The sequence below is a fragment of the Fukomys damarensis genome, unplaced genomic scaffold (genome assembly GCF_012274545.1).
Source record: "Fukomys damarensis isolate Sample0158 unplaced genomic scaffold, DMR_v1.0_HiC HiC_scaffold_36, whole genome shotgun sequence".
Taxonomy (NCBI): domain Eukaryota; kingdom Metazoa; phylum Chordata; class Mammalia; order Rodentia; family Bathyergidae; genus Fukomys; species Fukomys damarensis.
The window spans coordinates 16,024,510-16,051,046 of record NW_022900948.1 but is presented as its reverse complement, the minus strand read 5'-3'; the positions used below and the strand labels follow the sequence as shown (position 1 = coordinate 16,051,046).

The 26,537-nt window shown below is 45.0% G+C and overlaps 1 protein-coding gene across 2 annotated transcripts in view; it reads right to left on the bottom strand.

Moving 5' to 3' along the window:
• Tmod1 (tropomodulin 1) overlaps nt 1–19,870 on the bottom strand; it is a 58,916-nt gene extending 39,046 nt beyond the window's left edge. The window contains exons 1-2 of one of the 2 annotated variants that reach the window (XM_010614410.3): nt 19,816–19,870; nt 11,656–11,823 (exon numbers count right to left, since the gene is read on the bottom strand). In XM_010614410.3, coding sequence (XP_010612712.2) covers nt 11,656–11,823; nt 19,816–19,818 — 171 coding nt within the window. In that variant the 5' untranslated portion in view covers nt 19,819–19,870. Of the gene's footprint in view, nt 1–11,655; nt 11,824–19,815 lie in introns of those variants that run through there. The other variant, XM_033759231.1, reaches the window with a different exon arrangement.
• Nucleotides 19,871–26,537: the final 6,667 nt, after the last annotated feature.

Here is a 26,537-nt window from a genome sequence, read left to right as displayed (position 1 = left end):
TTTTTTTTTTTTTTTTTTTTTTGAGACAAGTCTTGTTAAATTCTCCAGGCTGATCTCCAACTTGTGATCCTCCTACGTCAGCTTTTCATGTAGCTGGGACTACAGGCATGTGCCACTGCACTCAGCTCATGGTCCTAATCTTGCAAAAGGTGAAACCCCTGGTCAAGTGCTTTCTATACAGTGAGTTCAAAGGGACACACCAATCTGGTTCTACAAGAATAGTCATTCCTCTGCTTTTGGGGGATCTTCAGGCACATGCTTTTACCACATATACATCAAAGATACGCTGGATACAAGGGAGATCTGCTTTGAAAAAGAGCTTTGCTTATAAAACTCAGCAAATCTTCATATTTTACACGCAAGTGGAAATTTACTCCTGTTAGGAGGGCAGAAATTTATGTCCAGGTGATCTCCTTATTTCCGCCAGTAAAGTTGGTGTCTTAAGGGGTCCGTGTATCTGATAATCTCTGATCTTAGCTTAAAGTTATAGCTGCTGGACACTTGGGAGTACTGGGGACTTTTGCACACTGGAGCTTTTGTGCCTTCACACTACCCATCTCCAGTGAATTGCTGACATGTAGGAGTGTGGGTGGTGTTAGGAGAACTGCTTATTTATATGTGAAATCTCTTGATTTAAAAATATGACATGTAGTTAAAACATTTTTGAAACAATGTTCAGGACAAATAAACCTTATTTACAAATCAGACCCAGTTCCCCACAGGCTCCCATTTTGCCTCATCCAATGTAAGTTTCCTATCAGACTGAAACTCCATGTAGAGAAAGCCAAGATATTCATTCACTTATTCCACAGTACCGGGTGTTCTGCCACATCAGGCACTGGGCTAGAGAAGGAAACATGTTGCAACCAGAATGGTGGAAAGAACTCCGAGACCAGAATAGTGGAAAGAATTAAATTCATGAACCAAGATACCACTGTGTATGGGTTTTTAATTAACAGGTTCTAAAACTATAGAAACACAAAATTTAATACGTTCTTGGAATAAGCATAGTGGAAAAAATTAGACACTCGCTATAGTTCCCTACTTCTAATTTTTAAATGGTGATTTCTTTCTGTAGTTAAAATATTAAAGTTCAGATGTACAGTTTGGTGGGTTGATGTCTTCATCTAATTTTTACCTCTATTCTCTTTGATCCATTTGTTAAAAAAAAAACCAAAAACAATGGAAACTTTGACAGATCCTTATCTGTGCTGTTCAGGGCTGCCAGTAAGGCTAAATATCAAGTTTCTGCACAATTATCTTTGCTATAGATAGTGAGGGCTATGTGAGCAGCTGTCTTGGCTAGAAGCACTGTGAGCTTGTTCAGATATGTATGTGTGTGGGCACATGCACACACCCACAATATACTAAAAGGGCCATTGGGCTGAGGCTTTAGCTCAGTGGTGCCTCCTGCCTTGTAAGCAGAAGGTACCAAGTTTGATTTCTGGTACCAAATAAATAAATAAATATAAAATTAAAGGGCCATAGACTCCTAACAACTTAGAGTTATAAAGCCTTAAGAGATGGTCTAGGTCAGTTTTTTCATTTTGGGGGGAAAATGAGACTTAAAAACTGAAGTCACATAGCTTGATAGCCACTCAGCCAGGAAGCCTGGTTTTAAATACAGATGGTCCTGTATATAATTAGCATGCTCAAGATCAATGCAGCTATCTTTAGACTGGTGTCTAATTGTACATAAAATATCCCTTAACGCAATTTTTCATAGTAACAAAAAAAAAGTGATTGTATTCCTTTTCACAAATAAGTCAGCAATGTCTAAGGGCAAAGAAATGCAAGACATGCCTCGCTCTGCTTTGGCAGCAGGAGTGCTGGGGTCCTCTTTTGTGATGGGACCACAGTTGCCTTCTTGGAAGAGACTGGAGCAGTGGTATGGCCTCTGTGTTGGATGCTGCCAGAATTCACGGCCAGGGAGGGAATGGGCCTTGCCCGAGGTCACACTGGTCTGAGCCCAGGACCAGTGACTTCCATCCCTTGGCAAAGGTTTATCCCTCCTGACTGCCTTCCTCTAGGAATAGATCCTGGAAACCAGATGCGACCCAGCCTGAGCTCCAGTTTTCCTCTCCAAGTGCCTCTGCTCTCATCATACTAGTCTTGTTTACACATAGAGAAACTGAGGCACAGAGTCATGGAGCTACTGCTCTGGAGAAGAGTGAAAGGCAGATGGCTTAATGTCTTCAAACTCCCCTCCCAAACCTGACTCTTCTCCTCTTCTGTTTCAAACAGTTCACCACAAGCATGTCCTAGACACCTGTTCTCCTCTCTTCCCTCCACCACAGTAGGGTGGCAGGGTCAGCTTACACCCCAAAATCATGATATCCTTTTCTCTCCAGACACATCCCCTACACATACCAAACACAGGCACTCTGGGCCTCCTCCTATGTTCATCTTCTCTCCAGAAAGAGCTGGGCCTTTGGCTCAGCCACCCTGACCTTACTGAGAGGCTAGCAAAACTAATTTTCCCCAGATTTCATGGGTCACTGAGGCTCATACCCAACTGCGGCCCAAATCCCATACTGGTTTGTGGTGGGAGCTTTTGGTGACAACAGCATACTTTGTCTCTCTCTGGCATTCATGGCTCAAGAAAGACCAAGGCTTCCCTTCCCTGTTTTTCTCTAATCCTGCTTTTCTGCATGATCCACTGGGGAAAATGTTTCCTGTTCCCATTGTGCTGGACACTGGGCTTCCTGAGACCACAGACATGCAAACCCTGCCCTAGAGGAGTTCACAGCCAGAAAGGAGATGTATGACCCAGTGTGGGCACCGTACTCAACTCTGAGCCTCCAGGGGGAACAGGAAGCAGGCACAGGTGAAGAGAGGAAAGGAAGTATTACAAGGAGAGCAGCAGTACTGCACAGGCAGAGGCCCTGGAGATGGTGGGAGCAGGGCTTTCTAGGGCAGGAGTGAGGCTGCAGTGCTCTGACAAGTCTCCATCCCTGGTCACCACCCTCGTTGATTCCCTTGTGCCTCTTGGTGAGTCCATCAGAGCAGCCTCCTGGCTGGTCTCCCACCCTCAGGCCTCTCTCCTCCACTGCCTTCCTGCTAGCAGCCAGCCAGACCTCAGCACCACTACATGGGCCCGCCTTGGGCAGTTTAGAAAGAGAATCACCAGATCCTTGAGGGAGAACTGCAGAGGCCCCACAGGTACCCAAGTAAAAGATGGAGATGCAGAGGAGAAAGAGGGGTGGCACAGAAGGCAGAGACATGGCCTGAACAAAGCCTTGGCAGTATGCAAGGGTGGGGCACAGCTGCAGAACATGAAGGCGCCAGAGTGGCTACAACAGACCACTGAAAAAGGGCAGAGATTCAGGGGGAGGAAGGTAGAGGTGGGTTGGAGTCAAGTCATGAAAAGCTCTCTGTGGCCTGCCTGATGAGTGGTTGTGATTCTGCAGGTCAGAGAAGCCCTGTGATTGTTGAGTGTGCTGGGGAGTGACACATCTTGCCAGCTTATATATAATGTGTATCCCATATCTTGTACTAAGGAGACAGGGTGCCCCAAGGACTAGCTGGGATATTCGTTAGTCTTCCCCTAGTCCCAGCAGCAAGCACAGGGTGCGAGGAATTGAGCACAGCCTCAGAGCACATGTGCTGCAGCTGAGAAAAGGACAGTATGTTCTGGACAGTCTGCCTCCACATCATACCCGCTGTCCCAGCTGTTTGCTGGGCCACCAACTGCAGTGCCCAAGCAAGTTTGAGAAATGGGACACATTAAAAGGTACAAGAGTGCGAGTGTTCAGGATGGGCCAGGCTCACTGATGAGGATTTTGGGAAATGTGAGTAAGCTAGAGAGGAAGGCTAGAGAGTAAGGGCCTTGTAATGTTTTCTTTGGGAGACTGAGACTGATTACATTTCTGCCAACACCTCTTACTCTACTCCAGGACTTGTGACACAGCAAGACATAGGGCCATTAAACTGACAAACCCACAGTGATGGACTCCAAATAGATCCTGATACCAAGTCCCCCACTTGCCTCAAGTAAATGATTCATTTCCTACTTGATGTTGTGGGTACCTGGCTTTGCTGTCTTATAGGTAGGAAGGGCCCAGAAGGGTGGGAAAAACGGAATAGATTGGGAGGTAAGAAGATAGGGTTCAGATATAGTAATATCTTTCCTTTTGAGGATGATCTGAATCAAATAAGGTAAAATGTTAACACTTGTTATATCTAGACGAAGGGGACATAGGTATATTCTGTTCTCCTTGTGTTTAAAAAGTTTCCTATTAAAAATGTTGAAATCAAAAGGAAAGGGGCTCAGTGTCCATGGAACGAGGCAGGTGCTAGTAGAGGGGAGGGCCAGCATGGTTCTGCAGGGGCAGGCATGGGGTTGGGTTTGGAGATAGGGTCAGGACAGATGGGAGGATTCAGACGTGAGAAATGAAGGGCTCTGGGTCTGAGATCCCTCGGCAGCAGAGGCCAAGGGAGGGGTGCTGGAGAAAGTGAGCAGAGTGCATATAGGGGTGTGGAGGTGTCAAGGGTGGGGTAGGGACACGCTGACGCCTGGCCTGACTTGCCCAGCCCCACCAGGTCCATCCATGGCTTTGTGCACAGCCGGCCGGCAGTGTTTCTAAGGATGAGTGCCTATTTTTAGAGGAGAGATTTATTTCTTTCCATCTCAACTGTTTACTTCTGTCCTGAGCTTGCGATTCCACCGGTTTGTGTTACAAGGGAAAACCATGGTCCCATGGACCAAACCTGGCTGCCTCCAGGATGGCCAAGAGTGCCCTGTGCTTTATGGGATCCCATCTGGGGCATGGGGAGGGAAGGGTACAGGTTCTGTGGAGGCTGATGGGGGTCCTGTGGGATTCCTGCTATGAGACCTTGAACAAGTCATTTCCCCTCCCTCAGCTTCAGTCTTGTCATTGTTTTGATTTTTCATCACTAAAGAGTAACATGTCCAGAACTGGTCCGAGCATTCAGTGAGAGACATAAAGCACCAAGTGAATGACACATGCCCAGGAAAGACTCCCTAAGCTAGGGCCTCTCTGCCTATACCTGGTATGGCTAAGATTGTTTCTAAGTCTCCTTTCAGCTCTGAGAGTCTGTAGTTCTAGGTTTTCCCTTCCATCATTTCCTCCTGTAATTTGTGGTCCTTGTTTTCAAAACCCTTGAAACAGGGCTAAGAGAGGCAGATCTGTCTGAATGTAGCCCATCACTTAATAGCAGTGTCATTCTTGGCACCTTTAGCATGGTCTCATCTATATAGTGGCATGAACCCCAGCTTATGAGGATCAAACTATAGGATCCGTGTGGAGATCATATGAGACAATGCCTATAAAATGCATACATAGCACAGCATGTGACATCAGAACACCTTGATAGAGAATAATAGTTCTTATTACTTGGGGCTTTCCAGAGACCCTGATATTTTCCATTATTGTTTCTGTGGTTATATTGTCACAGATTCCCCACAGCTGACTTTAAAATAAATTCTTAGGACCCAATTCCACTATAAGGTTGAGATTACGATCCTATCTTCTGTCCTGCAAACATGTGGATCCTTTTACTGAATTTTAAAAATATTTTGCCTTTTCCCAAAAGCCTCATTAAACAAGTAATATTTATAGTTAAAATCTTTGTATTGGTGGCTTTTTAATTTCTTAAAAAGCTAGTATTTATGATGAACATACGGTAACAACTTCAAAAATCCAATTGGATAGAAAACAAGTTTGCAGGTAATTCTAGCCTGTTCTCTGGGGTCCCCTTTTGGGCTGGGTCCCACACGTGCTCACCAGGGGTGCTGGTTAATTGCACAGGTGATCTGGCCTCCATTATCCAGGCACCCAGCTTGCATCCTGGGCAGGTGAATTCTTTTCTCTAAGCCTGTTTCCCCATCTTAGAAATGAAGCTAAACCCAGAATCCTCTGAGAGGACTAAACAAGATAATCCATGTAGGCTTTACTCAATAAACCTTAGATATCTATGGTTCACATAAGAACCTGCCTGCCATACCCAGCACAGGTCCCAGTGTGACTTGTTTTTCTCACACTCTGTGCATTGCCTGAATTCCCCTCTGCCCAGCACAAAGGCAATCTGAACAGAGGAGCTGGCTCTGCTTCAGAGCTGCATCCACTTAATTCCAGAGACAGGAGAAGGGTGGCCCCTCTAGGGAATCAGTCAACAGTGGAGACTTTTAGCACATGAAGCATTCCTTTCCCGCGGGAGTCCAAGGGCAACAATCTCATGATAAGCTCGAGTTTTCCCAGAGTAAAAGTTTCAGGGACTTTTTTTTTTTTATAATGTGTACAAGTTTGGACTCCTCTGCGGCAAACAGAGCTGCTTTCCAACCTCTCGTACTCCACTCAGTCACATGACACTAGGGCTTAACAATTGCATAACCGAAAAGCATTCCCCTCTGAAGTGTTTGCCGAGTTCAGGTAAGAAGTTGGCCGGGAATGGCTTGGTATATCACACACAGTTAGAGCCAGAGGAGGCATCTGAGACCAACTGGGCCAAGTGAGTTCATTTGACGTCAAGACAGGGAAACTGAGATCCAAAGAGAGAAAAGCAGAGGCCTATGTCCAGAGTGGACAGGCTTGGGGCCTGGACTTCTGTCCCAGGTTCCTTCAAGCATAAAAAGGCGTGATTTTGCAGACAAAATCTAGAGAGCCATAAACACAGAGCCCTTCACAGAGATTCCCATCGAGCCTTTGAACAGAGTCACTAAGACATGAACTTCAGAACCATGCTGTGGCTTTACCACTGCCTAGCTGTTTGTCCTTGACGAGTCACTCAGCCTCAGTGTCCTCACCTGTACAGCAGGGGTGACAAGAGTGCCTGCCTCACAGGATCATGATGATGGTTATGTGAATTATATCTTCAAAGCACTTAGCACAGTCCCTGCATGTTGTAAGTGCCATGTCAGCAAATGGGACACAAAAATAGACACAGGAGTGTGGAATGAACCGAGGGCAGTGGCCTGGGCATCAGGGGTCCTGAGCTCTGCTCGGTTCTGCTGGATTATTTACAGCAAGTCCTTGTCCCTGTCTGGCTGGGTTCCTGATCAGTCAGGTGGGGGCAGGACACCTACTGGCTGTTTTCCCTGCATGGTCTGCATACCTTCGGCCTCTCCCAGAGCTACAGTTTCAGAGCTGGACCCACATGGGCCTGCTGGTGAAACTGGAGCTGGAATGTTGTGTGTTCCCAGGAAGAAGGGAGCCCCACAGGCCCTTTAAAAAGCTGATCTCAGTGAAGGGACCAATTGTGTGGCTGAGACAGAAAATCTACCAGGCTTGTTATCTCCTTGGTTTCTCTTTTCTTTTCCTTGAACTGGGAGAGAAAGAGGTCTTTGAAAACATCACTTTGGAAACTCCAGGAGTCAAGAATCCCAGTTCTCAGGTGGCCCCCACCTGCCCCTAGACCCATCCACTCAGTAGCTCCTCCCCTGCCAGAGAGGGCTTGCACATGTTTTTTGGGTCCTGGGTACAATCTGACTCTTGCACACTGCTGTGTGACTCTAGGCCAGCTGGTCAGCGACTGGAGCCTCTGACATCACTAGAGGAGACTTTTCCTGCTGCTCACCTGGGCAGCAGAGGGGGCTGTGTGAGGTGCAGCGGCCTGGGAATCTGCTCCTAAGGCCATATACGCGTGTTTGGTGTAGCAGCCCTGTAAGAGTTTAGGGATAAAACACAGCTCCCAACTAAAACTTCAGCATAGTCCTGAAAGGCCAGACTCTCACTGTGGAGAAGGCTCCCTCCTCCCTCAGAATGTGGGCTCTGATCCCTGTCACCACCTGCCCCATTTACAGCCATAGCCTCATCTAACCTGGGTCCCCTCCAGCAGCTCAGGGCAACTCCAGTAGGGCAAAAGGGAAGACCAGGCCAGCCTACAGGGCGTGGGGCCCACACTCTTCCCTCTCCCCCCCACAGCATGGCAGGAAGGAATGTGCAGAGGGACAGGGCCCTTACTCATCTTCTCGAAAGTGGTGCCCATTGCCAGCTGAGAAGCACATGGGCTCCCATGTGAACTCCTTCTATTTCTCCCCCTAATCCCTGGCACCTGTCCAGCTCCTCCCGTTTGTACCCAGGGGCAGCTCCTGCCCCTCAAGAGCTCCTCAACCACTGAGAAGTGTCTGCTGTGCCACCTCCTCCCATTGTTGAGCTCCAAACCCCTTTCCAGTTGTCTTTAACCTTGCTGAGAAATCCCACAGAGATTCCTCCATCCCAGGTACCTCCCCGACAGGGCCTGCACTCATGGCCTGCTCTGCAGGACACCATCACTGGACCAAGAGTTCTTTGTTTTTTTCCTCGACTTAGGCAACTCCAGGGCCTGCTTCCAACATCACCTGCTCCATGCAGCCTCCCACTGTAAGAAGCTGTCCTCTCAGTGAGCATCCTGTCTGCTGCACTCAGGACAAGCTTCCCCACACCCTGAGCTCCCACAGGGCAGTATCCCTGCCCAGCTTCCTTGCTGTACCCAGCACAGGACCTGGGGCTGGGCAGGTACCTGAGCCACGCTTAGAGAGCTCATTAGAAGGAGTCACACCCCTTTTGTTCTCACTTTAGAAAGTTATTTGTTCTTGTAATTCTATGCAACAGTGATAGAAGGAAGAATTGGAGCAGATCAGTTTTGTAGCAAAAAAAGCAAAAGCTTGATTGTTTTTTGTCTCCACTTCTTGTTTTCCCTGAAATATAGGCCAATGGGAAGTGATGAGGCAGGCGAAGGAGGAGGGATCCACAGCTCTCTCTCTGCCAATGCCACCTTCCAGTAACTTCCACAGCTTTACCAGGAAACCACCCCTTCCTGCCTAAGCAGGAGAAAGTTGTGAAGAGCAAGATAAGGCCACACTGTTAGAAGAATTTGTCACTCCATGGGTCCTCAGAATCCTAAATAAGGATTTGGAGTTATCTGGAAAGAAGCCACTTCATCAAGTCTGGAAATGAGACCGGGTTAGAAACTAATGGAAGCTTAGTTCTGAAAGGGACAACTCCATCATTTCTTGGGTGGGACACCAAAGCCTAAAGAAGGACAGCAAATAAGCCAAGGTCACACAGTCTCAGAGTCAGGACCAGGGCTGGAAGCACAACACTTAGCTTCTAATCTTGTATCTTTCCTGCTGACTTATGCTTCCTGTGCCCTAGCAGTATTATTTGTGGGCTGGTAAAATGGCACTGAAGTACTGTTGTTCTTGTGGATCACTTCAGGTGAGAGTAGAGCAACAGTTTTTAAAAGCATGAAAGATCCCATTTTTAATTTAAAAATATCAAATGTAAATATTCAGTAGCATTTATTATCTACTTCTCTGTGCCAGGTATGAACCTGCGAACGTGGGATGAAGACCTCACTTAATAGGCCCCTAGGAACCTCTTCCTTGGTGCTGCTCAGGGCTCTGGCACAGCTGATCAAATATCACACAACCAAGGAGTTCTCTGCCTCTTAATGCTGGGTGTTCTGACTGCAGAGGCAAACTCTGAGCATTAAACTTTATAAATGTGCCAACTATGAAATGCAATGATAAAAACATCAAACAAAACTAGTCCTTTATTTTTCAACTGATTAATTCTGTGATACAGGTCCCCCATTATCCAGAAACAATGTGCTTGATAGAAGAGTGGAATGGCTGCCTGAGCACTCAGTCACAGCACCAGCTAGGTAGCAGTACCTTGCAGAGCTATGGCAAGGTTCTCCAGCAGGCTGTATGTGCTCTGAATCAGGGGCCAATGTGTGGTGGTGTTTTTCCTGTAGCCAGAACCCACAGGTCCAGAAACCTGGGCTGGAAATGGTAGTGGCAGCACACACCGTAACCCTTAATGACCATTAGCAAAATTACTGCTTCCTGTTCCCTTTTGTGTTTGTCTAGAAGTCTTAGTTCCAAAGAAGAAATGCTTTCTTTCCCAGGGGGCCCAATGATTCCCCCGAACAGGAAGTTAAGACCGCACCTGGCCACTTGGATATCCCGTGCCTCAGAATCAACAGGCAGAGAGGGAGTCACAGCCTGCATGGGGTGACTGATCCTGACTACCCAGGGCGATGTGGACTTTTACTGAGCAATAGAAGTAAGGAAGACTGTGTCTGGAATTTAGAAGATCCTGTTGGGTGTTACTTGTATCCCTAGGCCCTGTGATTAAGGCCAACAGAAAACAACAACTCAACCTAGGCAAGGCTATTAAACCTTCAGGAATGAAGGTTTAGGTTACCCTGCCAGGTACAGAGACACAACTAGCTGAGATAACTAGTTGAAGATAAAGGAAGAAAATACAGAATTAATAGTGGATGAAGAACATTATAAATACCAGCTAACTCCACCTGACCAGTTATAGAAATAAATGCTATAGTTGTCATGAAAATTTCCTCCTTGTTTTATAAACATGTGTGTGTATGTATGTGTATGTGACATATCTTTTGGTTTTCTTTAGATTGTGTGTGTGTGTGTGTGTGTGTGTGTGTGTGTGTGTGTGTGTATGTGTGTGTGTTTTGGTACAAGAAATAAATGCTATAGTTGTCATGAAAATTTCCTCCTTGTTTTATAAACATGTGTGTGTATGTATGTGTATGTGACATATCTTTTGGTTTTCTTTAGATTGTGTGTGTGTGTGTGTGTGTGTGTGTGTGTGTGTGTGTGTGTCTATGTGTGTGTGTTTTGGTATCCAGGATCAAACTTGGGACCTTGCAGTTGCAAGGCAAGTGGCAAAACCACTGAGCTAAATCCCTGGCTTTGGTTTTCTTTTCTTATTACCTCATCAAGTAACATAAGCTGCACTGACTTTATCATAGTACTTAAGTATTGTTAACTTTCCATCATAGTGTTTAAGTAACAGCATACTGAGAAGAATAAACACCATTCAAGGATCTCACTCCCCTTCTTGGGAAGGGGTTGGTGTGTTTTCTGTCATACATGGGATGTCATATGATGTTGGCAGAATAATTATCTTGCTACTGCCTTTATTTGGATATTAACTATGGATTGCAGAGAAAGATATGGGTAATGTGCTGGCAAGAAGTAGACTTGTGATGGTTAATTTTATGACTTGACTGGGTCACAGGTTCACAGACATTTTGTCGAACATTATTCTGGTTGTATCTGTGAGGGTTTGTCTGGATGAGATTAGTACGTGAACTTGTAGACTGAGTAAAGCAGATGGCCTCCCTAATGAGGGTGGGCCCCATCCGGTCTATTTAAGGCTGTAATAGGACAAAAAACCCGACCTGTCCATGGGTGGGGGGGATTTCCTACTGCCTGGCTGCCTTCAGTTGAGACACTGATTTTTTCCCCCCATTTTTTGGGCTCTAACTAGGTTTTTCCTATGTCTTCAGCCTACCAGCATTAAGATGAGAGCTACACCACCAGCTCTCCTGGCCTCCAGCTTGCCAACCACACATCTCTGGTCTTGTCAGCCTCCGTAACCCTGTGAGCTAACTGCTTATAATAGCTCTGCACACACACACATGCACACACACACACACACACACACACACACACACACACACCCCCCCCTGCCATGCTATTGGTTCTGTTTTTCTGGAAAACTCTAGTACAACACTTAAAAAAACCCTACAAAGACAATGTCATTCAGTGTCATTGCCATACAAGGAAGAAGGCCATGGCAGCCTCGAGATGTATGCCCTGCCCCCGGCCTGGGTGATAATGGTGCTGCCCTCCCTGCACCTGTGACCACAGGTTCCCCTTTAGCATCCACTCACATCAGGGTCCAACTCATCCAGCTCATTTTCCAGAGTCCTGAGCTCTTCTTCTGTGAGGGCTCCCAGGATTTCATCTTCATCCAGCTCACGGTATTTCTCTAGCTCTCGTCTGTACGACATTGTGGAAGGACTTATCTTTGTCTTCAGAGTTCTGTGCTGATCTATGACCTACAAAGAAGAGAATAATCTTAGAAAGACCCTCCTCAGATTTGCTCTCAAGCAAAAGGATGCTTCTTATTCACATGGTGACCTGGGTATGTCTTACAAATTATCAGAATCATAATTAATATAGTGGAATTGTACATCAAGTTAGACTAACTATATAAAAACCCATGTCCTTAGGGCATATGATGAATTGTAGCTGGCTATAATGGGCATGACTATGAATTATGAGTAAATGGGTGAGGTTCACACCTTTCTATGCATCCCATGCATCCTTCTCCCACCTGACTTCCCATGGGTAAGGTTCTAGTTTGTATGGTCTCCCTGTCTCCAGGACCCGGCACAGCATACAGTAGGAAGTTTTTCATTATCATGGACCTAATTCCTTTGCTGTCTTAGCACCAGTCCTGAGGAGATTTAGGCTCTTCTCCTCTTGAAAAACTACAGTCTCCATGAGCTCTGTATGTGAGTCTGTCCCTACCTGTCCTTCCTTCTACCTGACCCGGGCCACCAGCCTTTCGCTAAATACTGCAGGATGGACTGTAACCCTGCGTATAGAATCAGTGGGTTGAATTATGTCTCCTTCCTATGTTGAAGTAGTTCTAACTCCCAGCGCTCCAGTAACCCAGTACCACATTGCAAGTAAGAATGTAACCTTAATTGGAAATAAAATCCTACAGGGTCATTGCAGATGTAATTAAGTTTAGATGAGGTCATCCTGGAGTAGGATGGGCCCCTAATCCAACATAACTGGTGTCCTCAGAGAAAGGGGAAATTTTGATACAAGCACCCACACAAGAAGAACTCCATGTGATGATGCAGGCAGAGGTTAGGATGATGTTTCTACAAGCCAAAGAATGCCAAAGCCAGCCAGCAACCCACCAGAATCTAGAAAAGAAGATATGAAATCATTCTTCCTTGTGGTCTTTAGAAGGAATTAATTCTGCTAACACCTTGATCTTGAACTTCTACTTTCCAGAACTGTGAGGCCAATTTTTGTTTGAAGTACTTAGTTGTGGTACATTGTTACAGCCAGCCTAGCATTTTTATATTATCAGTGTCATCTTCTTCATCTTCAGTTTTTTAAGACCTGTGTGCAAACAAACAAATAACCCCCATGGCTCGTCTTTGAAATGATTAATGGAATGTTTCATAGTAAAGAAAAATGAAAACCAAGAAAAGACAGCCAACCAAACATTCTAAAGCCTTTAATTTGCTAGAAACAATTAAAGTAATCCAAAATAAATTAAAACCAAATTTCATTAAACTAAGAGAAAAGTCTCTATTTCAGAAAGCTGAGAGTGCATTTTACTAATGTAAGTCTGCGGGGGAAGCACATTTGGAGGAGAAATCTGAGTATGCGACAGCTGGCTTGATAAGGAGAACCGCTTCTCAAATACAGAAACCCCCATACTGTCCTTTTCCCTAAGAATTGCTTGGCTCGGTCTGATGTCTTCCTTTGACTAGACCCCCAGAATGCAATGTTCAGACCATAAATGCTCCTCTCCCCACCTTGATTCACTTCCGTCTACTTTCAAAGAAAGCGCAACCAAGGGCTGGGGTTTTAGCTCAGTGGTTCTGCTGCCTGCCTTGCAAGCGCAAGGATCCAAGTTCAATCCCTGGCACCCCCCCGACACACACACACACAAAGAAAGAAAAGAAAGCACAACCAACTGACGATGGTCTGGTATAGTTGAAAAATCCTTCATGAGGGCCCTTGGAAAACAACCTAATTTGGTGATTCCTAAGTGAAGCCATGGTCTTCATCCTAGGGTCAACATGGATTCTAATGAAGGGCTCAGGGGCTTCCAGAACCCACTCAGAGACATCCAGTGTGGTCTCCAAACTAGTGTCTCTTAAATGGGCTACAAAATACAAGAGTTTGGTGTTTGCTACAGTTTGGATATGGTTTGTTTCCCAAAGGTTGCTGTGCTGGAAGCTTCCATCCACAATGTAGTGGTGTTTCAATGGTGGAATCTTTCAGAGGTGAGACCTAGCAGGAGGTAAGTAGGTCACAGGAGCTACACTCTAGAAAGATTGATGCTGGTCTTGTGGAATGAATTAGTCCTTGCAGAAGGAGTTGTTACAAAAAGAGCAATACTAGCTCTTTCTGCTCTCTGGCTTCCTGTATGTCCATGTGAGTTATCCCTTGTATATACACTCCTACCATGATGCCATCTGTCTTGTTGTGATGTAGCTAGGAGGGCCCTCACTGGAGGCCCAACTGATGGGGCTGCCTGACCTTGGATTTTTAGCATCCAAAATTGTGAGCTAAATAAACCTTTATAAGGTACCCAGCCTAAGTTATTTTGTTCTAACAGAAAATGGACGTAGGCCTCAAACAGGTGTTAAGTTGTACCAAGTTATGTAACACTCAGGATCACAGGACTTTGAAAAAGTTTTGTTGTGCAACCATACAATGGATGTTTCCAAGAGGAACAGGTTGCAAGCGGAATTCCTCAATCCTTTTGACACGACACTATGTCAGAGATACTGCTCCCAACTGGAATCTAATGAAACAAAGCTTGGGAAACACAGCCTAGAATCATCTCTGGGTCACATCAGGGAGCAGCTCAGAACCACACAGGAAGGGGTACTGAATGGACAGGACCGGCCAGGCACAAATCTGGCAAAATCAGACAGTTTTGGAATCCTGGGAACTTCTCATGCTTATCTTTGCCAGCTGACTCACTTTCTAGATGATTTGCAATCAAACCTTAAAAAAAGAAAATCACAGACAGATAGATCTTGGATGACTGATAAGCAAGGACAAAGGAATGGGGAAAAGTAAATCTATATCAAATCCAGCTTGGGCAGAAGAAGCTGAAGGAGAAGCCAGAGAAGTCAGTGACAACTCTAGCGTTTGCCGAAGGAGGGGTATGGGGACCAGGTGGCAGAGCACCCCGAGAAATGCCACCCCGAGAGGTACAATCATCGAGTTCCCTGAAGACGTCTCCTTTTATCACATGCAAGAAAGTTAATAAACTACTTATACACTCCAACATGTTGTTGAATTTTAAAAATCCCTATTCTGTAGGATTTAAAAAGCTCCTTCTAGTGTCAAATGTCCTGTGAATATTACAGAGTGGTGAAGCACTACATTAAATAATCTGAGAAGAACTAAGAACTCCTAAGGTAAACTGTAAAGCTGTCAGCTTCAAGCCACACTCATCCAGCTGGCTCATGGCGGCGGCTTCCACACAGCCAGATTCTTGCACTGTGGTCAGTGCTCCAGGGAACTGGAGGCAGGGAAGGAACAGAGCAGGAGAGAGACGAAACCAGCTTGTGAACAGAGCCCTCTGCAAATTCAGTCTTACAGTATAGCTTGGAAAAGATTGTATTATATATCTATTAATATAAGGCCTCTGGTTCCTAGTAAGAAGGTGTCAGGGATGGAACACAGGCCTAAGACTTCTAGGACTTGGGTGGAGTGCTAGTTGTGATGTTAATTCCCCAGATGATGCTTGCTAAGTTCCTCTCTTTCTCGGAGCTTCCACTTGTTCATCTGTAAAATGACAGAACTGAATTGCTTGGGTGTGTTTTAAACTGTGCCCAAAGAAGATTTCTGAGAAGTTTCTCCCAAACTCCCAAAGGGAATTAAGGCTAAGTGAAGGGCTCACCTCTGATTTTACCTGATGTGTTTATTTAGAATTCTCTGTAAGATTTTCCTTGAGGAAAGGATTCTACTACTAAAATAAGTTGGAAGTCACTGAACTGTTTTTTTTTTAAACCTGTGTAGTGTATAGATCATAACGGTGGTTGCCCCATAGGATGTTATAAGGACTGAGTGTTAACAAGCAATGAGAGTGCAGCCTAGGGCTTGAGTAGCCCATAGGGGCTCAATGTGTGACAGCTGTTATAATGAAACTGCTCCTGCTGGAGTCTGTACTGCTCCTCCACTTTCCCTCACACATATACTGTCAGACTGTAAGGCCCCTTCGGTGAGGACTTATATCTTGTCTTCATGTTTCCAGGGCCCAGCCCTGTGCCTGGCCTACCAGTGCTATCTGAGGAACTGGGCATGAACACATCTGGATTCTGGCCTACCACCCTTGAGACTTTGTACAAGTCCCTTTTTACTGCCAATTTTAATTCATTCATCTTTATTTAAAAATGTTTATTAGCACATATTTGTGATAATGAATATATTCATCATGGGGTATTGGTTTATGTACATATCATATCTTGATCCTTTTACTTATCCATCTTTAACATGTCAAGATTGGACCCAGGTCTTGGAGGGGTGGGAAGCTGGGAATCCCAGAGTAGAGACGTAGCAGGAAGGAGGTGATAGAGCCACTGGGGCTCCCAGCATGGCCTTCTTGAAGCAGAAAAACTCCTCTGTTACCCACACCTAAATAAACTTAAAACATACTCACAAATTTAAGTCTTCGAAATCTTGTGTCTATCTTACACTCATAGCCCCCATCCGATCTCATTTCTCTGTAGCAAAAGCCTCAAGTCTCTGCTAAACATCAAAAAATAGAATGTATAAACTGTGCCAGGAAGTAAAACTTGACAGGTTGGACAGTAAATATTAGTGTGCCAAGGGCTGAGGCCGTCTATCGGGAAAGTTGCAGGAAGGAAAGCTCTGAGAAGGGGGGCCTCCTGGAGTACAAAGTGCTCTTGTACCTCTCTCATAGGAAGTAGATTGGGTCACTTCTATGATGGCTCCTCCAGCACCTGCCTGTGTAGGGACACTTGGCAAGGGAGGCAAGGAGGTGGCATCTGTCTTGATTTATGGATCATATTTACTCTGGTTCAGGAAGAGCTGAGTCACAAGTTCAAGTGAATAATTTCCAGTTATACCATCTTCTTATTTCAGCCAAAGAATATCTTGAAGATGGGCAGAGAAATGTTGGTTTACAAAATCGATCCATCTTACATCATCTCTTTGTGTATTTATTCTTTTTTTTTTGAAAGATTCATTGGTTAAAGGGATATTATGTCATGATCCTTTATTACTAAATTCTGCATCCCAGGATAATACTGTTTACCCTTGTCATGAATATCTGTCTTTCCTTAGCTTCAGGAACACAAGAGCATATGTGATGTCTCCTGTTCCTTACAAGAGAGCCATTTCCCAGCTGCCTTCCTTCAGAGCACCTCTCAGGCAGCCATGCTTTGTATCATGTGACACCTCTTCATCCCCCTCAGCTCCCAGCTCACTGGACAAAATGGATGTCTGGCTCAAGGGTAGCAAATTGATTGGCTAGTCAATGGCCTGTGAGGTGGCCTGGGGGGCAGGGGAGAAAGAAAAGAATTGGGCTAAGGAGCTCCTTCATTTCTTGGTGTTGTTAGTTTCCTGAGGCCATGCTAACAGAGCCCCACAAACTGAGTGGCTTAACATGTTCATGAAGGGGCTGAAATTCATGTCTCACTGCTGGGCAGCTCTAAATCACATAGGGCAGCATGGGAGTCCCATTGGGTGGTAAAAACCACCTGATGAGACAGTTATCTCTGCACTGCTGGTGTTTTGAGCTGTCAGGAATGTGTCAAATGACAAACATGTTGGCTTCCTGTTCTGCAGCCTGGAACTCTAAAACCCAGGCAGTGTTCACAAGGAGCTCCTTCTGAGGACTCTGAGAGGATCTGCTCCAGGCCTCTGTCCTTGAGCTGACAGCTACAGGTGTTCCTTAGCCTGTAGGTGACATTCTCCCAGTGTCTGCCTTGTCTTTCCTCTATATGTCTGTGTCCAAATTTCCCTTTTATAAGGACATGAGTCATATTGGATTAGGGATGCCATAATTGACCTTAACATAATCATCTGCAATGACCTTATTTCCAAATAAGGTTACACTTATTGCTACATGTCTTGGGAGGTGTTAAAACTGACCTGGGTCATAATAGGGGGTAGGGGGCAGTGAAGAGAAGAGAGACGACAGTTCACACAACCTGAGAGAAAGGGAGGAGGTAGGATCACAGATGCCCAGGAAGATGGGCCTGATGGCCATGGCTGAAGCTGGATTCCCAGGAAACCCCTGTACTCTAACAATCCTTACAAGGTTCACCTGCTCCCCAGACCCCTCACTGTACTGAGGCACCTTGAATGAGTCCTTGCTCCTTGAAGCCCAACAAGAGGGAGAGCTCACACTCTTGGCTTCCCTCCTACTTTCTGACCCCTCCTCCTAAGTCTGCTGGAAATGCCCTATTCCTCTGTGCTCTTCTCATCTGAGTCCAGGCTCTTTGCTGGGCACGTCTTCCCAGAGCCCCTCAGGTCCCACATGGCCAGCCCTGAGTGCATGCCATGCCACTATCTCCTTGCCTCTTATTAGGGTTGGGAACTCACATGTTCACCCAAAGGCTTATTGTGTTGAAGGCTTGGCTGACATTATGGGCTTTGGGGAAGTGACTGGATAATGAGGGCTGTAACTTCATTGAGCAGAATAATCTATTGATGAGCTCCTAGCTGAATGGGCTGTTAGGAGGTGGGTCCTAGTAGAAGGAAGTCTATCTTGTCTTCAGTTGCTCTCCCTCCTCCCCCTCCTTTCTCTTTCTTTCCCTCTCTCTTTTCTGCTTGCTATGAGGTCAGCATCTTTCCTCCACTAGGCCCTTCTGCCATGATGTTTCAACCTTACCATGGGCCTAAAAGAAGTCAATACAGTCAGCCCTGGGCTGAAACCATGAGCTCAAATAAACCTTTCCTCCTTTAAGTAGCTTTTCTCAGGTATTTTGTCACAGCAATAAAAAGCCGACTAATACACTTGGCTTCTGTCATGGCTGCTCCCATCAGCTACTCACCCAGGCCAGCCAACTGAAAGTCAGCCTAGATCCTCTCCCATCCCCCGTTATGTCAATCCCTGTGCCTGACAATCCTCTCTCTCTTTCTCTCTCTTTATTATTAGTTTCTTTTTACATTGTAATAAAATACACATCACATAAAGTTTATCATTTTAACCATATTTAGCGTATAGTTCTGTGGTGTTAAATACATTTTTGCGTTGTGCTACTACCACCACCATCCATCTCCAGAATTCTTTTGTCTTCCCCGATTGAAACTCTGCACCCATTATACACTAACTCCCAGTCCCCTGTCTGCTCTTCCCTGGCAACCCCATTCTCCCTGTCTCCAGGAGTGTGATTACTCTATGTAGCTCACAGGAATGGAATCACACAGTGGTTGTTTTTGTGTGGTTGGAATCCTGTCTTTAACTCCCTTTTATCTGTCCCTCCTCTCCCTTCTCACAGTACTTGCCCTTTATTATCTACTTATCACAATAGCCCCATCTTCAGCTTCAGATATCCTACCTTGCAGCCCACCCACATTCAACTCAGCCTTCAAATTACCTTGGTGAAAATCATTTTCATGTTGCTCCCAAGCTCAAACTACCAGCTCCACTATGACAGGCAAAAACACTTTCTGCTCATGGTTTGAGGCCATCAAGACTGGTGGAGCCCTGGGCCTCCCCAGCTTCTAATCTTCCCACAGGTCTTTTCCCCTCTGACTACAGAGTCTACCTTTCCCTGGGGACTCCTGAGATTTCAGTCCTGTCTCATGCTCATGCTGTTCTGCAGCCTGGAACATCCCACTTCCATGGCCTCTAACATGTAGAAAGCCTTCAAAACACATTTCCTCCTCACAGGCTCTGGCCATCACTCCGACACAGGCACCATGCTTCCCCTGCCAGTGGAGGATACTATGGCTCCCATGTCTTGTACTCCATGGCGGGGCCTGGTAAGGGCAGCATTTGACATCACATCTCAGCATCCTAAGGCTCATGGGTGATCACTGCAGGTGGAACTGAACTGTCAGAGAAGCAGAACCCTGGGGGCAGAGTGTATCAGTGGGACCTAACCCAGATCTGAGACTGGAGAGGGAGGAAAGTCAGCCAGCACTCAACTGGATGTAGGAAGGATGGACAAGTGGGTCATGGAAGTTGGGGGAGCCTAGCTTCCTCAATATTTGGAGTTGAAACCAAAGTAATAGAACGACATGCTGATCATGTCAGTAATGACTCCTCTGTTGGACAGAGACTTTCACAGCTTATTTAAACTTACCATTTTTATTTAGACCCGCAGTTTCACGTTACTCGGCATGCTGTCACCTGTGTTGGGGTCCACAGGGAAGAGAGGAGAAGAGGAGAGGTGGGGAGAAATAGCCAGATAAGAGAACAAAGCTTTCTCAGCCATCAAGTCCAAATTCCAGGCCTTCTTGCCTCCCCCAAGGAGCCTTGCTGATGGTGGCCCAGCTTCTCATATGGCTTTGCAATAAAAGGTTCTCCCAGGCAAGATTGCCCATAGAATTTTCTAGGACTAATGCAAAATAAAACTGTGGATCCCTTTTTTAAAGTCCAGGATAAAAGTACCATTAAAAGTACCAAAGTAACAAGGTTGTTCCTTTCTCTCATTCTCTCTCTTGATCGGTCATGCTGTTTTTAATTTATTATTTAATGGTCCACACAGGTGGCTATGTGCTGTGATTCAGAGCTTGCACAAGAAGGCCACTGGCTGCCAATTTCTCTCTCTTGCCACAGGCAGGATGAATGTGCCTCTGATGAGGGGGTTGAGAAGTCAATCCAGTCACTTCCCCAACCCACTGGCCACTGCCCCAGTATCCTTCATCCATCCCAGTCCAGGTCTCTAGTGTCCAGGCCAAAGGTTGCAGTGTAATAGGCCATTCCTGTGGGTACTGCCACGTCTGAGCTAAAACACTGAGGACCCGGATCAGAAGAAATGAGAATCTTGCCTTGCAGCAATTTTCAGCAGAATGCCCAGGAGCAGAGGGAGGCAGAGAGCCCCAGAGGCAACCTGCAGAAATGAGGAGGGCCTGTGAGGCCAGAGGCAGGAGAGGCAAAGAGGCAGCATGCAGTAGGCCCCACATGAGCTGAAGTCCTAAGCCCTGGCATGCTCCGTTCTCCAGTGGCACTGCACTTAAAAATTACAAATTCAAAGTAAAACTAGTAAGAATTTCAAGCAGTGACTGCAGAGTACTGGACCAAGCCCAAAGCCCCTCTGAGAGCAAGGATCTGTACACCTACACAGGTGTGTAACCCCTCCCAGCCCTATCCCCAGGACATAAAGCCTGAACGTTCATTGCACTTGTGCTGGGCCTTTTCTTCCCTAATAACTTCCAAACCCACTGCAACCCTTCAACCCCTTTGGTTATTAGAAGTTACAGCCATTATGCAATGACAAAAGGAACACGAAATAGGAATCAGAGGGTCTGGATGCCAGTCCCCACTTGGGTTGAGAACTGGTTGTGGGATCTGGAGTCAGTGGCTGCATTTCCTTGGATCTCAGTTTCCATGGCCTAATTCATTTAGTGAGTAATTACTGATCATCCACTATGTACAGGGCATTCTGGGCTTAATAAAAAGAGTCTCCAGCTCTCAGGAAGCTTATAATTAAACTGAGGAGAGGAGATCACACATGCCATTTCTTCATCCAGCACCCTTGAAGGAGGGGGTGCTGTGTTGTGCCATTACAGAGGAGGTCTCATCTTGGGCCAACCCTGTTATAGAGGAGAGTATAGACTGGGGTAAAATCTCACTGACTGACAGCCTCGGGCCTCTGAGAGCTAAGGAGTCTTTTGTAAAGTGAAAGCATGATATGTGCTCTGTGTTCTGTGGAGGGGAAAATGAGAGACTGTAAGACACAGCTCAGATTGCTGGGTTCTTTACCTATCCCCTAGTCCCCTACTGTCTCAGGCCCAACAAGCCAACCCTGTGAGCCCCAGATGGTGGACATGGCTGAGTAGCCAGGAGGAAAATGTGGATCTCCAGCAAGATGTGCTGGAGCCCATCTCTGGGCTATCATTCTCTTATTGGGGAGGTACTATTTTTTTTAATAAGGCACAGATTATATATACTCCAGTATGAATCATACGTGTAGAATTCACTGAATTTTCATGTGTGTGTGTGTGTGTGTGTGTGTGTGTGTGTGTGTGTGTGTGTGAAGAAAGTGAATGTAGAGTTGTGGACCAAGCACACAGTCCAATATATACCTATGTAAACACTCCGATGAAGATACATGACATTTCCAGACACCGAGAAGTCTCTTTTATACCACTTCCCAATTTCTTTTCCTCAAAGGTATCTGCTATTCTGACCTTCAGAACCAAAGATTAGCTGTTTTTTTTAAACAACAAATAAAGTGATATAACAATGTGCCTGGCTTTTCTCACTCAGCATATCTGTGAGACTAATTCAATCTGTTGCTTTCATGCTCTCTCACTGTCATATAGAATTCCACTGTATGAAATATACCACAATTGATTCATTTACTCTACTGTTAATTATTTCCAGTATCTGAAAATTAAAGACAGTGCTATGAATATGTGTTTCTCAGAGGAATAACTAATTAAAATTTTTTTATTATGTACCCAGAAATATAATGGCCGGGTCACAGAGTCCATTTAGTTTTAATAGATATGGTTAAACAGTTTTCCAAAGTAAATGTAGAACTTTATATTCCCACCAGCAGTGGATGAGAGTTCCAGCTGCACCATATCCTTGACATTTGCCATTGTGAGCACTTTCCAGTTTAGCCATGCAGTGAGTGTAGAACTCACGTGCAGTAAGTTTAGCCACTCTCCAGAAGGTGAGTTGTAATGATATCTCATTGAGTGTTTCCTATTGAGGGCGCAGGACAGACTTCATATGCCTATTTGCCACGTGGACCAACTCTTCTGTAAGATGGGCCTTGTTTTGAGTGGTGCTCGGTACAGAGAAGGTGAGCAGAGCATCATGTATCACAGTTGAAGGACCTGGAGGAACACGGTCATACTCTGAGACCCTCCCATGGGCTGACTGGGAAAGAGGGAACAGAAGTGGCCTGTGGTTTCCCAGAGGGCAAAAGAATGAATATCTGGGGACTATCAAGACACAGATTTCTGATCATCACAAAGTGCTTTCTAACAATAGTGGTGCCCAAGGAGGCAATGGGCCACTCCTGAGATAGAGAGCACTTGTCACCAGAGGCTTGTGAGCAGAGATTACACAGCCTACATGAGGTCTTCCAGAGAAGGCTGTTGCCTCAACTGATGGTTGCTGCAGAGTGGTGAGGTGATATTTGAGGCCCTCTAAGGCCAGCTTCTATTTTGAAAGACATTTGGAGCAATGAACGAAGAAGGCTCAGACATCATTAAACAACTTGTTTTTTGTCCCGTTTGCTTTTATTTTCCCTGGATGAACTCATTCTTTTAGCATAGGGGGAAAGTACCTTTTAAAAAAATCAGGGACGCTAAACATAGTGTTTGACTCCATCACTTTTGGCAGCTGCTGAATGTCCCATCTCAGAGCACACTGAGCCTCTAAGGTTCACATGTCAAAGTTGTCAAATGAGTTAAATTACAAAAGTAAGATGTGTGTATCTCTCAGAGTCATCATGATGTCTGAGTCACCATAGGAATCATTGCAAGCAACATGGTCCCAGGAAAGGATGCTGAAAGCATCTTGTTGATCCAGCTATTTTCCCCAAGCATGCTACACTCCACTCTGGGACTCTTTCCTCCACTTCTCTGTACCTTCCTTAGCCCAGGCCTCCCTTGACTTCCACTAGGCTCTGCCCTTTTCATTTACTTCCATACAGTTCCAGAAGATTCTAAGAAGGCAAACATCACAGGAGAGGCTGCCAGAACTCTGTAGGAGCTGCTGCCTTATCTTGTGCCTCCCATTCCCCAAAGACTAAAAGTTACTTGAAGGCAAACATCTGGATTTCCCAGAGGCCTACATGAAGATACACACCCCTCAGGTGCTGTTTGTTGAATGAATGAATAAATAAACGAATAGCATTATTATTGGACTTGATAGCTATAAGTCAAAAGCACTACTAGTATAAAAGTGAATTTATAGAAAAACTTGTGGTGCTCATCCCTATTCTCATTCTGTCTTACAAACATAAACTTTGCTACCTTGCCTCGCAGCAGGTGCTAACATAAGGTAAAGCTTTACAAAGTGTCGTTTGTATGTTCTGAAAAACAATATGAAAATCAGCATGAACAATCACAAACGACATTAGAGGAAAATATATTTGCTGTGCATTGAACAAAAGGCTAACTTGTCTAATAGTCAAAGAAGTCTTACAATAACAAGTAACAAAAGTAGAACAGCTGAGGAGAATGTGAAAAGAGGAAAGGAATAGGCAAGTCACATAAGAAATACAAATGGCTAAAAGACACATAGCTAACGAAGGTTACTCATACTTAGATAAAAAAGCAAATTGAGAAATGCAGTATCAATCCTCATCTATCAGGCTGACAAAGACTAAAAAGCCTGAGATCTGCCTGTGTTTAGGACAAGAGAAGAGGCTGGCATTCTCACACATTGGCAGGAAGACACATTGGCAAACCCCTTTCAAGGTAATATGAGCCTTATCTATCCAAATGCACATACCCTTTGACTCAGCAATTTCACTTCTAGGAATTTACCCTTCTTCACTCTCTTAATTGTACAAAGATACATGTATAAATTGTATGGCTGTACTCTACGTCCGCAAGAAGTCTGAAGCCCCACAAAAGTTCATCAACAGGGGATTAAGGCAAACAAATTATAGCAAAACATATGATACAATACTATCAATACCTTCTTTGAGGCTTTGTCTTTTATGTCACTGAACCTTCTATAGCAAGCATTATTCTTTACTTACTGCACACAGGCACACTGTTAAACTCATTACATAGATTATTTCCTGTGATCTTAATAAGTACCCACTTTTATTAATAAGCACTCCCATGTTACAGATGAAGAAACTTAAGTGCAGGGAAGAAAGCAACTTATGTCAGTTTCCTAGAGCTGCTATAATAAATGACCACATAAATGTGGCTCAACACAACAGAAACGTATTCTGACACAGTTCAGAAGGCCAGAAATTTAAACTGAGGCAATGGCAGGGTTGGTTCCTTGTGGGAGAACCAAAGGGAGAATCTGTTCCATGCCTGTCCTAGCTTCTGGTGACTGCCAGCAAGGCTGGCATTCCTTGGCTTGTCACTCCATCATGTCAATCTAAGGATCCATCATCACATGGCTTCTTCCCCATGTGTGTCCATTCTTCTTAGAAAGATTCTGCTCGATAGATTTAGGACTTTGCCTAATCCAGTGTGACTTTATATTAGCTAATTCCATCGTAAAGACTCCATTTCCAAGTAAGGTCACACTCTGAGCTTCCAGGTAGACATGCCTTTGCGGGGGACACTAACCCAGAACACCGATCAAGGCCACAAAGCTAATGAGTGATGGAGCCAGGATTAGAATCTAGGCAGGAATCTCTTCTTGTGCTCCATGCTACTTTCAATGTTCTAGGCACCGTCCTCAGCTTTTACCTATACCTAACTTAATTCCCACAACCAAGACACAGAATGGTTACAAGTTACATAGGATTACATAGTCAGTAACTGACAGACCTTAGATTTGAACCCAAGGAGGGAGATCTCCAGAGTTCATGCTCTTAAACAATGCTGATTTGCCTTCTGTCTAGTGTCCTGTCGTGGAAACATAATGAGAAGTAGGGTTAAGAAGACATTTCTCCCTGCTGAAAGATTGACATTCTCACTTGTATCAGGTGTGAGGAATCCTCCCATTCATTTTGTCTCCCTTTTCCCCCCTGGTTTCCATGGCTCATCTCTGAGCTAATTTGAGCCCAAATAAAGTTGCTATCTTCAGCCAGCATGCAGTCACAGTTTTCTCTCCTTATTTTCTGTGTTACATCTTCTTAACGTGTGCTTTTGAAGGGGCTTTAGGGGTTCCCTGCCACCAGACACGATATGCACTGTTGTGTTTAGGATTTTTCTTGAGCAAAGGTCCACAGTGCTAATTAGATCCTCAAATAATTTCATGACCCTAATCTTTTGAGGTTTCTGTCCTGTCTTGAAAAAGCTTGTTCTTATGAATCACATTGCCTGTATAGGTTTATTTTAATCCATCCTGAAACTTTTAATGGTATTAAATGGAATGCAATCCATGCATAAATAAATGCAACACTGCCATCCAGTCTGAATTTTTAAATCCTCCTGAGTTTGCATGGAGGAAGTCCATCACCTTTATACTGTATTTGTGTACTCCTGACTGGTTTTGGTGTTTTAGGAGCTTGGGTGTCTCAGGTTCCCACCCCAGCACTGGCTGCAAATATCAAACTTACAAGCAGTAGGCTGACCAAAACAACCTTGGATTTTGAGTCAGGGCTCCAATATACTCACATAGATTTTATAAAACACTATTTAAATGCAATAACCAGGAGATGATGTGACAACTAGTACAGACTTTGGTGCTTAAAGTGAGGTGGTCTGTGGATGCAGGATCAGAATCTGAACTCCCCACAATGACTGTAATGGTTATGCACAGGAAACATATGCTAATAAGAGAAGAAGCCCCTTATGTTGCTTATTCAAGCCTTTTGGGAATTATTAGGCTCGAATTATTATTGGGAATTAGTAGAAACAAGGTGGCTCACTAGCCTTATCTTATCCCTGCTGAAGCATAACCTGAAGTTCTGAAAAGTCCCTAAGCGACTGAAATGCATAGTAGAGAAGCACTGACATAGAACCTGAGGCCTCTCACTCCTCAAGCTTATCAAACCCTGAAAAGCACTTCAGTATTCTGGAATATGCACTCCAGCTGGATGACTTAGAGCAATTCCTACTGAAGTCCACTGTTCAATTACAAAAAGGAGAGCATACCTGCTGTTTCTCTCTCTCACAGGAATACCATGAGTTTCAGATGAGCTCACAGATCAGTTCATTAGCTGTTTACTGTGATGGGCCAATAAAGGCTGCAGAGGTGGCAAGG